Source organism: Seriola aureovittata, chromosome 17, assembly GCF_021018895.1.
Source record: "Seriola aureovittata isolate HTS-2021-v1 ecotype China chromosome 17, ASM2101889v1, whole genome shotgun sequence".
Taxonomy (NCBI): domain Eukaryota; kingdom Metazoa; phylum Chordata; class Actinopteri; order Carangiformes; family Carangidae; genus Seriola; species Seriola aureovittata.
The window spans coordinates 24,137,324-24,154,898 of NC_079380.1; the positions used below are offsets into that span (position 1 = coordinate 24,137,324).

Here is a 17,575-nt window from a genome sequence, read left to right on the forward strand (position 1 = left end):
ATATTTCTACCTATAGAATCATAACAATTATTAGTTTTCCTTCATGAATGTTTTCTAATTATTATTATATAATTATACATAATATGTAAACAGAATATTAGAAACACTGTTGAGAAATTTCTGTCAGTATAATATTTAAGCTTCCTGAATACTGATTATCAATGTTATTTATTTATTGTAAGTGGATGAACACACAGAATACAGTGAAGGTCAAACCTGAAGGTAAAAAATGTGAATATAATAATAACAACACACTAATCACAACAAAATCCTATCTTCACCCTGTAAATATAACAGATACGCCAAAGATAAAGAGCTATACACATTTTAATTGACGAAGCATCATCACAGCTTTCAAACATTTGCATAGTTTTTATCTTCTCTCTAACAACATGACGGTAGTTTTGGATTCATGAGCATAAAATATTTGTATCCATTGTGCAAGTTTAAAACGTCTCCTCTGAAATAAAACACCACGAGTATCCAGCATAGTTTAAAATTGATAAAGTGCTAATGCAACCACACAACGAGTCTCTGCTGCATCTCTAAACTAAAACACTTTATCTAAACATCCTACATGTTACAAATGTGCAGTAAGACTGAATAATACTGTGTTTGTGTTACATCTTGGCAGCCAGTTCAGACACAACTAATTAAGATAACTTCTATTCATCTATCACCAGTGCAATTAAGACAGTCTGGACCTGAAGACCAGCCTGTGATCTGAAATGTAAAGTGCATCATGTGTTCTCTAAGAAGATCTGCTCTAAGTGTTCATCTTTGTGACGGGTCGAGCAGCTTCTGTTTGTGGGTCAGACATTTTCTCAGAGGCAGAGCTGCTCTGAAGACAGAAATACATTTTCTCACCTGTTGATTTAAAGTATTGAGAGGATGAGGGCCACACTGAGGGAAACAGTCAGACATTATAAGAATAAAGTCGTAATTTTGAGAATAAAATCATAATACTTCAAGAAAAAAAGTCATAATATTATGAGGATGAAGTTGTAATTTTATGAGAAAAAAGTCATAATATTACAAGAAAATAGTTGTAATTTTAGTTTGTGTGTTGTTGCAGAGGGAAATATCAGAAGCTTTAAAATGAGGAACGTGGAGCATCCTGTGAAGTTCTACTTTAGGTTTCACAAATAAGGAGAAACTTCATCTGCAGCTGCCACTGACTGTGCTTTCACCCGTTTGATTGGTTGATGTAATATTGCTAAAAATTAGTATTTTCCTCTTGAAATTTTACATTTTTAATGAATGTAATATTACAACTTTATTCTCGAAATTTCAGATTTCTTTTTCTCCCCTCGCTGTGCTCCCTGACGCTCCGTCACACAGTCCTGAATGTTCGATTGTTAAAATAAAAACGCTCTGAACGTATTATTTGGTCTCTCTCTATTATTTGAGCCACTGGTCCAGGTAACATCTGGGAGGTGTGTTTGATTAATTCATGACCTGACGCCTGAATTTCTTCCGTCTGTTGTTGACTAGACGGTGACACTGTGGCCGACGCCTCTCTGTCTGTACTTTACTGCCGTGTGCACATGGCTGTTGCGTTCTGTCCACTGAGGTTTAATTCAAGCAGTGAGATGCTTCTGTCTCAGAGCAGCTCTCAGAGTGTTTGTGGAAGAATATGAGGCTCTCTTTGAAAAATAGTCCAACACTTTGAGGACGTCATCAAACAGTCAGATGAGACGGACACGAGTCCCCAGGAGTTGGACTGTTTGTTGAAAGAAGCTGCCGATCCCAGCGGTCAGAGGGGGCGAGGCTGGTGCAGACCTGCAGTCTCCGGACTCAGAGCGGGACTGTGTGTTGCTTTTGAGGGACTCCAGTTCCCCAGCGACGCCTGGACAGCCTTACGATGAGCCAGTCTGTGTGTGATGGAGAATCCAGCGTTTCCCTCCAGCTGAGACAAAACCACCAGCACCTGTCTGAGAGAGACAAATAAAGCTCTGGTTCTCATATCCGAGCAGCGCACGAGTCCACTGCTGAGAGAATCGGGAGATGTGTGTGTGGAGGTGAACCTGTGCAGGGGGGGGATGCTGTCGATGGTTTTCAGGCTGCTGCGCGTCGACACCACGTTGAAGCTGTCGCTGCAGTCGCAGGACACGTGCAGGTGGTGCCGCGGGTGTCTGTTCTCCACCATGACGATGAGCCCCGCCCAGCCGTGGGTCAGGTAGTAGCAGGTCATCCCCTCCCGACCCTGACACACACACACACACACACACATCAACGGTCTCCATGGAAACAGCAGAATTTTACTGCTGTAAAATCTCTTTCACTGCTATAAATTTCTTATCATTTTTCCTTAACTAAAGTAACTCCCTCAGGTAAGGAGGAATTAAACCTTAAGTGTCAGACTTAAGTAGAAAACTTAAGGTGTTTTGTGCAACTGGCCCCAAATTCCCTGGAGAACTTTTCCACATTTTTATTGTGAAGCCTTTTAACTGAGTTCAGCTCAGATCAGGCGCCTGTTGCACAAGAAAACCCTTAAGTTAAGATTTAAGTCTGAGTTCAAGTTTCCTTAAAATAAAAGCAGTTGCACAAAACAACCTCAAGTCTTCTCCTTAAGGTTTCTGTGAAGTTCCTGTGAAACCAGCAGGAGGACGACGAGCAGAGCACCTGATAACAGGTATAAGCTAATGACACAGCGCTGACGAGGACTGAGCGAACGTGGCATCACCTCGTGTCTCTCTCCTTTGGTTTCCGTCAGCTGGATGATGGCGTCGGCGATGGTGGTGTTGGAGGCCGTTACCTGCTCCACCATCACGAGTCTGGAGCTGTACACGGCCAGCATGTAGCCAGGAGACTCCGCCCTGCCCCCGCTCACTGAAAACACATGAAGAGAGGAGAGCACACGCCCCCTCAGACACCTTTTCATATGACTGGACAATGTGACGTTAGTGATGATATTATGAGATGAAGGACAGGTCTGTCCTAAGCTACACACTCTACTGATGTAGCTCAGGTACGTGTGTTTTACTCGCCATCTACAGGTCGTTTAATTCGGTGCAACTCCAGAAACACTCCGGGCTCAACCGCTGATCATCTGAGGTCAGAGCAGTCTGCCATGTTTATGATCTCTTCTCTCTCTCCATCTCACCTCACTTCTTGTAATCAGCTGACTTCAGGTGACCAATCAGATTTCACATTTCAGATATCTCAACCAGCCAATCACGTTGTCCCTGTCAAACTGTAAAATCTGTTCTCCCCTCTCATGACTCACAAAAGAAAAACTCACACAAATTGGCAGATTGATGCAAATTCCACCCACTACTCCGGCACAAAGAACGACACTAACTGTCTGATAGGTGGCGCTGTAATAATGAAGTTTATGTTTTTGCAATTTTCTTTTGCTTTAAATAAAAACGTCTAATTTTCCAGCCATTAAAAAAAAAAAAAGGAAGGTAAACCCAACGACCCGGCCGCAGGTCGTTCACCTGATCCTCAGAATATACATGAGAAATAACAGACACACCTTGCAGTATAATGCAACACAGTCCAGCACAAACTAAAGCCTCCAAAATGATCACACAGGTGAATCAACACCTCTCCTTATTGCAGGATTAGACTGACTCAGTTTTAGCCAGGTGTTCCTAATATACTGGAAACTCTATATAAAATGTGCATGAGAGGACACAAGACAGGTGTGATCAGCTCCACGCCTGACGTCATCTGCTGCGTACCTGTCCCCTCGGCGACGCCGCTGTGCCAGTGGTTGAAGGCGCAGCACAGCGCAGCGTACTCGCCGGGCTCCAGCATGACGTCACAGCAGCCCACGAACCTCCTCACCGAGCGCCGGCTGTGAGCCAGCAGACGACCCAGCGCCAGAGTCCCCGAGCTGTCGTAGGAGACCCGAAACACCAGCACACACAGATCCAGCAGGTGGCTCTCCGCCGTGTCCCAGCGCCTGACGAAACACAAGGACAAATGATCCAAAGAAAACGTTTCACTTGTCTCTCTGGGCTTCCATACAAACCATCAAAAATATATAAAGTAATTAAAATTAAAAGAATTGAATCTCACTAATAAAGAGTGGATTGACATTTTAATTATAGTGTAATTAGTCAAAAATGTGTGTTTTTCAAATAACTTTAATCTTCAATCTTCTCTTTGCTTTGGCTAAAAACAAATAAACTGTATTAAATGAACAGGATTCTTCTTTAGGTAATATGTAGTGATACTGACCAGGGCTGTTTGTTTACTGTAGAGTTCATCATTGCTCAGTATCTGTGAAATAAAGACGTCCTTATTAAAGTTCCTCAGGTGTGGAGCGTCGTCCTACCTGCTGCCCTGCTGGAACAAAGCCAGTTCTACAGATGTTCTCTCCAGAACCGTGATGGACACCACCGTCACCGGAACGTCGGCTCCTCGGGGGAAGACGCCCGGGACCCGGAGCTCCTGCCAGTCTGAGTGAATCTTACAGATATCCACTGAGTCAAAGTACCTGCCGGGGTCAGACACACACTCACAGACGTGTGAACACATCGACACACACACACACACACACACACACTCACACACACTCACACACACACACACACACACTCACACACACACACACACACACACACACACACACACACAACACACACACACACACACACACACACACACACACACACTCACACACACACACACACACACACACACACACACACACACACACCACACACACACACACACACACACACACTCACACACACACTCACACACACACACACACTCACACACTCACACACACACACACACACACACACACACACACTCACACACCACACACACACTCACACCACACACACACACACACACACACACACACACTCACACACACACACACACACACACACACACTCACACACACACACTCACACACACACACACACACACTCACACACACACTCACACACACACACACACACTCACACACACACACTCACACACACACACACTCACACACACACACACACACACACACACCACACACACACACTCACACACACACACACACTCACACACACACACCACACTCACACACTCACACACACACACACACTCACACACACACACACACACACTCACACAACACACACACACACTCACACACACACACACACACACACACACTCACACACACACACACTCACACACACCACACACACACACACACACACACACACACTCACACACACACACACACTCACACACACACACACACACACACTCACACACACACACACACACACACACTCACACACACACACACTCACACACACACACTCACACACACAACACTCACACACACACACCACACACACACTCACACCACACACACACACACACACTCACACACACACACACACACACACTCACACACACACTCACAACACACACACACACTCACACACACACACACTCACACACACACACACTCACACACACACACACACACTCACACACACACACACTCACACACACACTCACACACACACACACACAACACACACACTCACACACACACTCACACACACACACACATCACACACACACACTCACACACACACACACTCACACACACACACACACACACACACACACACACACACACATCACACACACACACACACTCTCACACACACACACACTCACACACACACTCTCACACACACACACTCACACACACACTCTCACACACACACACACACACACACACACACACACACACACTACACACTGCGGCACTTTACTGTTCCCTCTGCTGAATGTTATTCTTCTATAAATGCAGGAGAATCAACAACGTCGTCAGTGTGGTTATAGAATTATTTAACATTATAAGTATAAGCGTTACTAAGGACTGTTGCTAAGGAGGAGGGTTACTCCAGACTTAGTGGGCTCCTAATCTACCTGATGAAATCCCAGAAGTCCATCCAGAACAGTCCGTCCTCGGCTCGCTGGGCGCACAGCTCCCTCTTCAGGTGTGGAGGCCAGTTTGGCCAGTCGTCGGCCCAGGGGCCCGTCCAGGAGAACCGACCCCACGGGTTCCTGAGCTGCAGTAATCTGAACCAGGAGCCAGACGTTAGAGTTCTGACTGGTACCCTGAGCTTCAGAACCTGTCCCCACAGAAGGGCGACACGTCCTCCTCACTTAGAGCTGAGGTCCGATTACTTTCTGAAACTGGTGTCATTTTTCCTCATATCACACTCTGTATATCAGAACTTTTCAGAATAAAAGCACACAATCATTTCCTATATATTTACAACATGGCTGCACACGCTGCCACCCTGTCACTTCCTGTCTTCAGCGTCCTCACCTGTGAGTGTCCACGTCCCGCACATCGAGGACAGAGTAGGCGTGTCGTGGACGTAAACCCAGGGACTCGTACTCCGTGTCATCCACCTTCATGTTGCCTCCTCCACAAGACGCCCCCATCAGGAAGCTAGCAGCACAGACAGAGAAGAAACGACCTCTCACACACACACACACACACACACACACACACACACACACACACACACACACACACACACACACACACACACAGAACAATAAATGACCAAGTAACAAATAAAAACAAAAGAAATGAGACAATAATAACAGGAACTGAACTCTGAAGACTGTAAAGCAAATATAATGATGAAATAATAAAACACTAAAACAGAGGAGATGTGTTAAAGTGAGTAGAACCAGAAATAAAGACCAGACATAAAATGATTAAAAGGAAAACAATCCACACCAGTAAAACAGTTTAAATATATAAATAAAGATGAAGATAAATGAATAAGGCCTCCAGGTCTTCACAGTAATAAAGCTCACGGTGGGTTTTCGTTCTGAAGGTTTAATTAAAAGGCTGTGACGAGACGACTTGAGGCTTCCAGGAACCAGATCTGATAAACGAGCATGACTGAAACCAGACTGTGTCAGAGACGCTCACCCTGCTTCTTTGGAGCTCAGCATTCGGGCCCAGATGAGGTCTGTGTCGATGGGCTCCTCCTTGGGGTTGGTGGCGCTGACCTGGAGCGCCAGAGACTCGCAGGGGGCCCCCGTCAGCGTGGAGAGGCCCTCGATAGCGCGGCCCGCCTGCAGAGCGAAGTAGGAACCGTGGAGCTTGGCCAGAGCTTTTTCTATCAGAGGAACCCAAAGCTGCTTCCTCTGGGCCTGGAGAGGGAACACGAGAGAACAGAGCTGAGGTTCTGAGGTTCGGCTCACGCCCTGAGCTCCAGTCCGACTTTTCTTTACTGCAAAGACGAAAAAGGTAGATTCACATCTGCACAACGATCCTGCTGGAGAGAAGAAGAGGATCACACCCGTCCGTCCCCGGGGACAGAAACATTTTGGGATGATGTACGAGAAGTGTCCAAAGTGACAGTAAAAGTGAAAGAACTAAATTGTGAAAAATGAGAATCACAAATGAGACGTGACTGAAAACCAGGAGAGCGAGCGTTTCACCTGAGAGAAGAGGAGGTGGCCGCTCTCGTCGCACGGCAGCATGTCGTCCACCAACACCGTGGTCCACGAGCCGTCCTTGCAGAGACGCACCTGATAGGCTCCCTCCGCACACAGCGCTCGGGTCACCATCACTTTCTCCACCAGCTCGGGACGTTCTGCCAGAACAGCCAAGGCACTGAGGAACCTGTTCTCCGGAGCAGAGACACGGCGCTCTTAGAGAAACCCTCCGACCTCTGTGGATGATGTCAGACCAACTCATACAGAAGCAGGGGACTGTGTCTGTGTTTTCCTCACCAGCAGTTACCCAGAAGTCCCTGCAGGATGTCAGATGGGCGAGGCATGCGGAACACGGACCACTTCACCCCTCGCTCTCTGAAGTTGCAGCAGTTGATTTCTTGAGGACGAAGCCACTTTTTGACCCGATGCTGGACGCTGTCGTCCGCCGGGAAGCCCACGGACTTTGGACTGGGGGGGAAACTGTCGTCCACGAACGTCACGGCGTTCTGGAAAATAGAAGAAACGACTTGTACCTGTTTCCATACATCCAGTTTTACAGCCTCACGCATTAACGATGTGGAAACTTACATTGCTTTTCTTTTTTTCTTTTTGTTCCCAAACACAAATGTATTACAGGTACATAAACTGAGTTTCCATGTTTGAAATATAAATACTTATAAAATAAAACATATATTAGAAATGGGAACTATTTCATACACTGACATACATGTCCAGCCCATCCTATGTTTATGTATATGTTCATATCATAAAACAAAAGTCGGAGACCACTTTCTCTTTTCCTCTGAGGCTTCAAGTTTCAACATCACACTCGTTTAAGTTCCATACTGGAACCTGATTGGCTCCCAACTGGCTGTAATGTCATACTGTTGTTCAGAGGTAATCTGATCAGACTTCAGATATCGGACTGAATCAAATCTGTGTCCTGGTGTTAGACTGAGAGAAACTTTCTGCACAGCGAAGCTCAGGGACATTGATCGATCGATCGATTGATCTGGAGTGTGGTGCGGGGTTGAAGGTTCGTGTACTAACCTCCCTGCAGAAGCTGACGATGTTCTCCCACAGCTCTTTGGCCTCTCCTTCGTCGCTCTGCCGCAGCGCCTCCACCAGCATGCTCTCCTTCCTCCTGGGGGACAGCGCCGGTTTCATCTGCGCGGCGTGCTGCTGGGGGGTGTGGCACGCCAGGCAGTGTTTGGCTCTGACCTTGTTGATGAGGGTGCACGCCGGACACGACCACTCCTCCGTCCTGTTGACGGGTGGAAACGACACGGAGGCATCTGATGCAGGCGACAGAGGTGACATTTCCTCTTTCAGGATGCTGAGCCGTCTCCCGGGCAGCAGCTCTGGCTGGGCAGACAGATGTGACACGGCGAGGGTCGAAGGAGACGGACTGATGCTGTGTGCTTGACTGAGGCAAACATCTGGCGGCGGCACCTCTCTGCGGCTGCAGGGAACCGGATTATTATGACCTGAAGACGAGGAGGAGGGCGGGTCGGGGTATGAAGCTTCCACCGGTAAACACTCTCCTCTGGTTGATATGGAAAGTGAAAGCCCCCCCGCTGCGGGTTCTGGTTGCTGTGTTCCTGTTTGATCGCAGACCTCAGGCATGAGCAAGGCCTCGGCGGGGATCTGGGGCAGAGACAGTTTGCGTGGTCCCCCGCAGGCGGAGCAGGACATGGAGGTAGGGGTGTTCTGCAGAGTGCACCTCAAACAGTCCCAGGTCAGGCTGTGTCCGTCTGCATCTTCTGGCTGTTTCCTGTCAGCTGACGACGGCCTCAGGGGACCGGAGCAGCTGCTGGAGCGCTGAGGCCGAGGCTGGTCTTCGGAGGAGTCCCGCGGTCGGTCCGGCGCTCCGGTGTAGCCGCACAGCGAGCACGCCAGGCTGCCACGCGAGTTGGCCAGCGTGCAGCGCGGGCAGGACCAGCGACCGTCCTCCCTGCTGGACCCGTGCCACATCCAGCGGGTGTCGGGTCTTCGCCGCGGGGCTTCACAGATGGAGCAGCGGGGGGCGCCGGCTGCATTCAGGAAGGTACAACAGCCACAGGCCCACTGGCTCCTCTGCATGGGCATCGACCCAGAAGAGAAACTGGAGGGAAACACACAACTTCAGAAACACAATCTGGGCATTTATTATATTCATTTATACATTTTATACTCTTTCCATTTCTATTATATACTAAATATTATACACAAACATTGACTTGGACTCAAGGATGAACTGATTAGACTTTGACGGTCAAAGGTCAAAGGATGTTTTAAGCCATAACTCAAGACCCACAGATGTTTAATATTTTATATGACTCTGGATAAACAGGGATGTAACCTGAAACTAGTCTGAGTGGCGGAGGGATACGACCACGAGGAGGTGATTGTAGGTCACATTTACTGATAAAATAACCGCCACACGTTTCAGCTGAAGTGCGGTGAAATGAAAATGATCAGAACCGTCTTCAGCTGAACTCTGGTTTCAGTCAGTGTAAAATCTCTGGAGAGCAGAGGCAGAAAAAGCCTGAGCAGAGGAGGGAAATCTCCAAATATAAAAGGCTGCATTAACGGTTCTTGCCTTTTTTTTACCCTATGGCGGCTCAGGGGGAGAAAAATTAAAATGCATGAATATGGAAATGATAGAAGAAGCTGCACCACAGTTAAAACAGAACGTGTTCTTCCACCGGTGCCTCACAGGGACCGGCGGTTTCCTGCCCTCCTCACGTTCTGTCCCAGCAGGAAAATCAGCTCACAGCTACACGTCTCAGATCTGTGTTCCTGATCCACATTATCTGAGCCGTGGAGGAGCCGGCGGGACATCTGTGTGGAGGCTGGCCCACATTTTCAAGCTGCGCTCTAAGTAGCTTTGGCATCACGCCTGAAACTTCCGGCACAGGCCGACCTGGACGGGTTACCGCAGAGCAAACGGTCTGAGAGACGCAGGTGTTTCTGTGATGCAGAGCTCAGGTGTTACACAATGAAGCACAGATACCTGCATCACCTCCACTGCTTCCTGCTAAATATACCGATTAACATTTATTATATAATTCACATTCATTTTTCTCACTTCTACATTTATTTGCTGACAATATTTTTAAATTCTGCCGTATCTAAAATAAATTTTGTTTTGCTTCTGAATCATGAGTTTTTAAGAATTTAAACTTTAAAATAAATATATTTACCTTTTTCACTAGAGCTGAAGCAATTAGTTGATTAATGAGCAACAATTTTAATAGTCAATTTTTCACTGATAAACTTTTTTAGATGATTTTTAAATTCACTGTTCATCAAACCAAACCAGACCTTTAAATTCTCTTCTCTCTTTTTCTTCAACCAACATTTTATAAACCTTTTTTTTTTATATCTGACATTTTATGGACCAAATAATTAATTAAAAAATCATCAAGATAATTGGCAGACTATTATACTATACTACTATATTATACTATATATATTTCATAAAGAATAACTTAACAATAATAATTTTTTCCACCTTTTGCTGCCTGCTTCTTATAAACATTAAAAGTAGTTTTCCCAATCTTCCCAAAATAAATCCTGAATTTTAAGAATATATTTCATAAATGTTTTAAAAATTGCAAAATACAAAAATATTAATCATTTTTCACTATAAATATTTTTAAAATCCTAAGAAAACAAAAAAAGAGGCAGAAACTGAGCCTTAATTAAAATGAGCCATCTGGACCTGGAACTTTGTGATGTCACAACAAAGCAGTCACCAAGCCCCGCCCACCTGGACCCACCATCCAAACCTTGCAGGATTTGGTTTCTCTGAGTGTTTTTACCTGAAATCTGCTGTATTTTTATTGGATCACTCAGAAAACAGTCAGCCAATCAGAAGAGAGGCTCAGAGCCTCCTCTCTTCTGATTGGCTCACAGACCTGTTGTTACTAGAGCTGCAGAGAGAAGCCTGAGAGAGGAGATGTAAAACTACACTGAGATGGTTTTTATATCTTCTGATGGATCAACACTTCAAATAAAACACAGAAGAAGAAGAAAATATGGAGCTTTAAATGACTTGAACTGCTGATTTAAGATAATAAATAATAAATTAAACGCTAATGTTTTATGAAACTTTGTCAGCATTGTTTTATCTTCTCAGACGTCACTGTTAGTCTTTATAAAGGGTATTTTGATCTCTCTGCATCAGACGGGATGTTCAGAGGTCTGCAGATCTGAATCCCCTTTGGAAAGCTCATGTGTACTTTTCCAGACTAATTGTCTGTCGTCCAATCACCTGGGATTTCCCCGGTGGCGTTACATTTCCTGTCAGCGAGTAACTCGACTCCCACTGACGGCGAGTCTGATGACGGCTGGGACAGTGTGGCAGCAGAGAGGACCGACGGTGGACAGAGTATAGACGCTGTACGAGACAGAGACACAGGAATAATTCATAAGTGGAGATTTGACGACGCTCAGGAAGGCTGAGGTTTATTTTATATCGACCGGTTCATGAAGAATTCATGACGACATACTTCAGTGTAGAATATAAATTAAATATCCACCCGTTCAGCCATCGCATTAAAGGTGCAATGTGTGGCGTATTATCATTAATAAATCATCATAATAACTCCTTAAAAATCACAGAAGATGCTCTCAGAGAGGAAAACGCAAATATATTGTGCTGTTTCTTTTGACTTGTTCGTTTTTCTTGCGTCCGGTTCAGTTCGAGGTTTCTGCCTCTTAATGGAATTTTTTTCTCGCCATTGTGGCCCGGTGCAGCTCATGGTGGGAGCCGTTCTGTCTCTGTGAATCATTTCATAAAGAGAAGGTCTAGACCTGCTCTGTCTGAAGAGTGCTTTGAGATAACTTCTGTTGTGATTTGGCGTTACATAAGTAATAATAAAAACTGATTTGTTTTACCGTCAAAAATCAACCCAAACCTCTGCACAGATGTGTGTTTCTGTCTGAGACTCTGTGATGGAGAGACTCAGGAGAGGAGGGGGAACAGTTTGGTGACCTCAGGTTTGCATCAAGCTTTTTGCTGATAATGTCGTTACACACAGGCTTAAATAAAATATTAAATGGTCTGTAGCCTCGGGCACCGGTTTACCAAGTGTGGAGCAGTCGTGATGAGTGTCTGAACCTCGGGCCGTGGTGCTTTGGAAAACAGCTGTTATCAGAGGAAGTGAAGTGTCCCGCTGGTTTGTTTATGAGCAGGTGAGAAGAGTGTGAAGAGCTAAGTTAGTGCCGAGGAGAGAGAGGAGCCTGAAAGCACAGATCTGCATTTACACATGAAAGCAGAGCCGTGATCATGTGACACAGACAAACACTGACAAACACTGACAAACACAGCTCATCACGTTTTACAGAAACTTTCTAAACTCAAATATTAGAAGCAAACAGCAGGTTTTCTGCAGCGTTTTACAGTGAAGAAGAAGAGACAGAGGAACATGTTTATGGAATAATCATCAGGTCTATCAAGGTTCCTGCACCATTTCGACCTGCGGACTGTAGACCCCCCCCCCCCCCCCCCCCCCCCCCCCCCAGCGTGTCGACATGACCACATCTTAAAAATAAATGTGTCTGTGAACAAAGTGACAACAGTGTGTATCAAGTGACATGAAACCACACCATCATTATAATTGGCCTTTTAGCTTTGTTTTTTTTACCAGTCTGAAACTCACTATCTGCAAATTTAACACTTAAAACAAGTTCGCAGTAAATATAAGACGTTTTAAGACTTTATTTTCCTTTATTTTATGAAGTGTTTATTATTATTATCTATTTTAATTTCAGGCTCTTTAATGACCCGCGGGAACACTGTCTATATTTACTGGGTGAAGCGTTTGTTTAAACTGAGAACAAGACAAGACGCTGCAGGATCTGATTTTCTCTGAAGGTGACTGAGGGATTCACAGGACCTAATTATTGATTATGGCTGGTTAATTGAAATGTAGCGATTAAATACATTCATCACTGTGTCTGAGCTGATTTGTGACTTTGAACCAGCAGCTGTCTGTTCACAGGGTTTCTGTTCGTCTGAGGGAACTGTTCTTCAGATTCTCCTTCAGGACCATAAAGCTTTGCTAAATGTGGACTTGGACTATTTTCACACGCTGTTACTTCCTGCTGGTGTGAAGACTGACGGCGTGTTCGGCGTTAGGACGACAGGTTTACCGCCGCCCGTCTCTTACCTGCGCTCTCTGTGCCTGCTCGGTCTGGGAAGCTGCCGAGGGATGAAGGTGCTCTGGCTGCTCCTTAGACACCCCATGACGGGGGAGGGGGGCAGAGCCGCACCCCGGGGTGCGACTTCACCCTCGGCCTCTTCAACAAGGGAGGAGGTGGAGCTTCCCATGGTGCCGCTGGCTCAAGTGGAGAGGCCCTGAAAGAAGAGAGGGCAGAGGGAGAGTCAGCATCTGCTGGTGACGGAGACTGAAACAAACTGTGGTGGAAGCAGTTAATCATTAAAAGTGTAGTTTTACATCTCCTCTCTCAGGCTTCTCTCTGGAGCTCTAGTAACAACAGGTCGGTGAGCCAATCAGAAGAGAGGAGGCTCTGAGCCTCTCTTCTGATTGGCTGACTGTTTTCTGAGTGATCCAATAAAAATATAGCAGATTTCAGGTAAAAACTCTCAGAGAAACCAAATCCTGCAAGGTTTGGATGGTGGGTCCAGGTGGGCGGGGCTTGGTGACTGCTTTGTTGTGACATCACAAAGTTCCAGAAGTCCTGACGGCTGGTTTTAAGGCTCAGTTTCTGAATACAGGCTGTGTGCATTTCTCTGTGGACTGAGGCTTTGATACTTTCACAGTATTAATATAGAAGCTAGAGCTGATCTATAATCACACTACACATGGACACAGACCTTTACACTGGAGGAGCTTTAAACGTTTTCTCTTTTTTTTTCAACAAAAAAAAGATTCTCTGATTCCAGATTCTTACATTAAGTAGAATTGATGCTTTTCTTTGTCATATGTCACAGTTAACTGATTATCTTTGGCTTTTAGACTGTTGGTCGGACAAAGCAAGATTTTACATGTGTCACATTTTTCTTTTTTATTTATAAGATTTTTTCACAGTTTTCTATCATTTTGTCTGTTTTTCTGAATTAACGAAATAATTATCTCAGAATTCTGAGAATGGTTTTCTTTTAAAAAAAAATCTGATTTCTTTTTTCCTTAACATTACACATCCGTACTGTATCATATCAAACAGCATCAAGGTGAATGCTGAGATGAAAACTGAGAACTGATACATCAAAGGATTTTCAAACTGGCAGAAAAATAATCTTTATCATATCATTTTGACCTCAGACTGAGAGCTGGTGTTATATCGATCAGTTTAAAGATCCACTCAGTCAATACTGTCAGGGACAGAGAAGCAAAGACACAGGATTCACAGAAACATTAGTGGGTGACATTGCTCAGACTCAGAGAGACACAGATGTCATGTACTGTCATGTGCTTCTCCTGTATGTGCTGCTTCAGCTCCCTCCCTGCTCTCTCCACAGTTTTGTCCTTGAACAAGGACTTGAAATCTCTGATAACCTCAGGAGCTCACACTTTAAAAAAGGAAAACGCTGATCAGAAGATGTGTTTCCTCTGCTCTTTACCAAAATCCACTACTGTTCTCAGAAATTCAAAATCACACATCTCGCAGCATTTGTCTCCTTCTTCGTTGGTGTGTCTTTTATCTCAGAGTGAAAAAAAAAATAACAATCACTACATTAAAGAACGAAATTTTAACAGTTAAAACTGAATTCATGCTGTTTGATGTGGTTTGCATCCAAGTGAAGTCTCCTGTACCTCAATGCAGATGCATCCCTGCTAATACTGAAGTTCACATAGACTTCAGGTAACCTGGTGCACCTGCAGTATACAGCTGGCGGCTGGACGAGAACCTGCAGCAGCACGAAGACCTGAAAACAAACAGCGGCCGTGTGGAGAGCGGGACTCACCTGACTGCTGCCGGGACGGACGGAGCATGAAGCGGATGGATGTTCCTGCCAGCTGTCTGAGATCTCCATGCATCCTCTTTCCTTTAAGCACCCATATGCACAGTCACCACTGCTCTCCTCACCATCACTGTCAATCCACAATGAATAACAAACACTTCCTGTCACTGCATTCAAAATAAAATCCCTACTGGCAACATTTTTTAAGTATTATAAATGTCAATCAATAACAATAAATGGGAATATGTATGAAATCTGCTTTTAATTAACAACAATTTCCTCTGTCACAATTTGACAAATAAAGGAAGCTGCAGATGGATTGTTGGATTTCAGCCCATTTCTATTGTATAACGATGGGAACTGCAATTAATTATTATTTCAATTGTCAATATTGGTCTGATCTGCCAAATGTTTTTGGAGTAATTGCTTAATTATAACTTCATAAATTGTTAAAAACTTCAAAAGATGTTTTTAAATGACTTGTTGTGTTTGACTAACAGTCCAAATTGTTTGATTGATGAATCTATAGTCAATTAACAGAAATTGAAACTATTTTAATGATCAAATAATTGTTTTACTAATTTTCTAAAGCAAAAATGTTAAAGTTTGACTAATTTCAGTTTCACAGATAGTAGTTTGGACAAAATAAGATAACTGAAGACAATATCTTGGGCTGTGGGACATTATATTTTCACTATCCTTTAATATTTTATAGAAAAACAATTACTCAGTTATTTCAGCACTAAATGACCGTCAATGACCATCAAGCAACTATCAGAAAAAACATAATTAAAATCTGTTGAAAAAATAAAATCTGAATAAAGTAGACTGGGTTTGGGTTAACGCTCCAGTCCTGTCTTTTATTTTGAAGGCCGCTTCCTCTTAATGTCGGCCTTACTGTTTTCAGCTTGACGCTCTTCTCCTTCAGCCCGCCACCGGCGACAGCTCCTTTTCTCCGGGGACATTTTCAGGACAGGACACCGGACAGCCGTCGGGACACATCGACCTCTTATCCGGTCAAGACGAATATCTTCCCCCCCTGTTACAGTCCTGGTTAATGGAAGCTGAATACATCAAGACGACAGTTCAGTTCCACACCACAGACCAAACTCCATTATACATTTACCAGTAATAATGTCTGTCTTCATAGCAGATACACATACCTTGTTAAACGTGAATTTAAGTTCCTTTTAACGATTCATGGCGGCTTTCCGGTTAATTCGGCTAACAAGTAATTCACCAACCAGAACTTTATTGTAAGAAAATTTAAAATGTTGTGTTTCTATATTAGTTTTAAATTAATTAGTAATTAAAAACCTCATAAATTGAATCTGATAAATCCTAAATGTTTGCTGTTATTCCAGTTCATGAGTGACCCACCTTGTAGCCGCCATTTTGTCCATAAAATTGCACATTTTTTGGCGGGAGTTTCTTCTCGTCCTGATCCTGTTGAAAGTTGTTGTTTTGTCTGAGTTTTTAAAGAAGTTCTTCATGTTGTAGCTCACACTGAACGGAGGCTAACGATCGATACAGGGATAAATCTTAGTTATAACTTACACCTTTGGTCTTTTGTGTTTTCTTTAGCAGCAAGGAAGTAGCCTATTTTTTGGCCCGCCATTAAAGTGGTGTTCAATGTAATGATCGCCGGTCGGAATTGGCGGTTTCAGCTGAACAGAGAAATAAAAACAAACAAACAAACAAACAAACCAAAAACACAGATTTATTATTTTTTTAAAAACACATTTATTTGAAACATATTTGAAACGTGTTTATTTAAACGTGACGACCTATTTAGAAATCAGCTCCTTTCAAAGACAGAACTTGTCTCTGATTTTGAAGTTTTCTATTGTATAAAAATATTTTTCTGGAAGTTGTTGGTACATCCAATGGCATATTATATTAAACAGGAACCCTGAAACTATCAGGCCCAAGGGTCATCTGTGATGTAAAGTACTGTACTGCAAGTATAATTTTGCAGTATTTCCATTTTATGCTAATTTATACTCTACTACATTTCAGTGGGACGTAAAGTCAAATTTTATTGTGCCCAATGTGAGGGAACTAGTATATATTAAGGGCAGAATATCAATGACTGTGTCTATATTTAGTCAGTGGAGAGGAACAAAGCAAACACTGGCACAGCTTTGCAGAAGAAACAGGTTATGTAACACAACATAAACAGTGCTGTCTCATCCTATATCTGGTTTGAAAATA

At 44.1% G+C, this 17,575-nt stretch overlaps 1 protein-coding gene across 2 annotated transcripts; it reads right to left on the minus strand.

The window, feature by feature from the left end:
• Nucleotides 1–134: 134 nt before the first annotated feature.
• On the minus strand, nt 135–17,000 carry LOC130184872 (calpain-15-like). Of its 2 annotated transcripts, XM_056400962.1 has the most exons (15): nt 16,742–17,000; nt 16,260–16,425; nt 15,365–15,491; nt 13,605–13,792; nt 8,497–9,550; nt 7,744–7,952; nt 7,450–7,633; nt 6,935–7,158; nt 6,314–6,439; nt 5,908–6,060; nt 4,289–4,450; nt 3,690–3,913; nt 2,687–2,832; nt 2,028–2,206; nt 135–1,934 (listed from the first exon to the last, which is right to left on the minus strand). In XM_056400962.1, the coding sequence occupies exons 4-15, from the start codon at nt 13,763–13,765 to the stop codon at nt 1,757–1,759; spliced, it is 3,000 nt and encodes a 999-aa protein (XP_056256937.1). In that variant the 5' UTR covers nt 13,766–13,792; nt 15,365–15,491; nt 16,260–16,425; nt 16,742–17,000; the 3' UTR covers nt 135–1,756. The 2 variants fall into 2 exon arrangements, with proteins under 2 accessions (XP_056256937.1, XP_056256936.1); XM_056400961.1 differs by having other exon boundaries at nt 16,260–17,000.
• Nucleotides 17,001–17,575: the final 575 nt, after the last annotated feature.

What these genes read in the sequence shown, in the direction of transcription:
- LOC130184872 (XM_056400962.1), bottom strand. Translation starts at nt 13,765, where the DNA reads ATGGGAAGCTCCACCTCCTCCCTTGTTGAAGAGGCCGAGGGTGAAGTC. An exon ending in CGGCGTCGCCGAGGGGACAG is followed by an intron (nt 2,833 to 3,689) that starts GTACGCAGCAGA and finishes ATGTGTTTTCAG; the next exon opens with TGAGCGGGGGCAGGGCGGAG. An exon ending in AGCATCCCCCCCCTGCACAG is followed by an intron (nt 1,935 to 2,027) that starts GTTCACCTCCAC and finishes TGTCTCTCTCAG; the next exon opens with ACAGGTGCTGGTGGTTTTGT.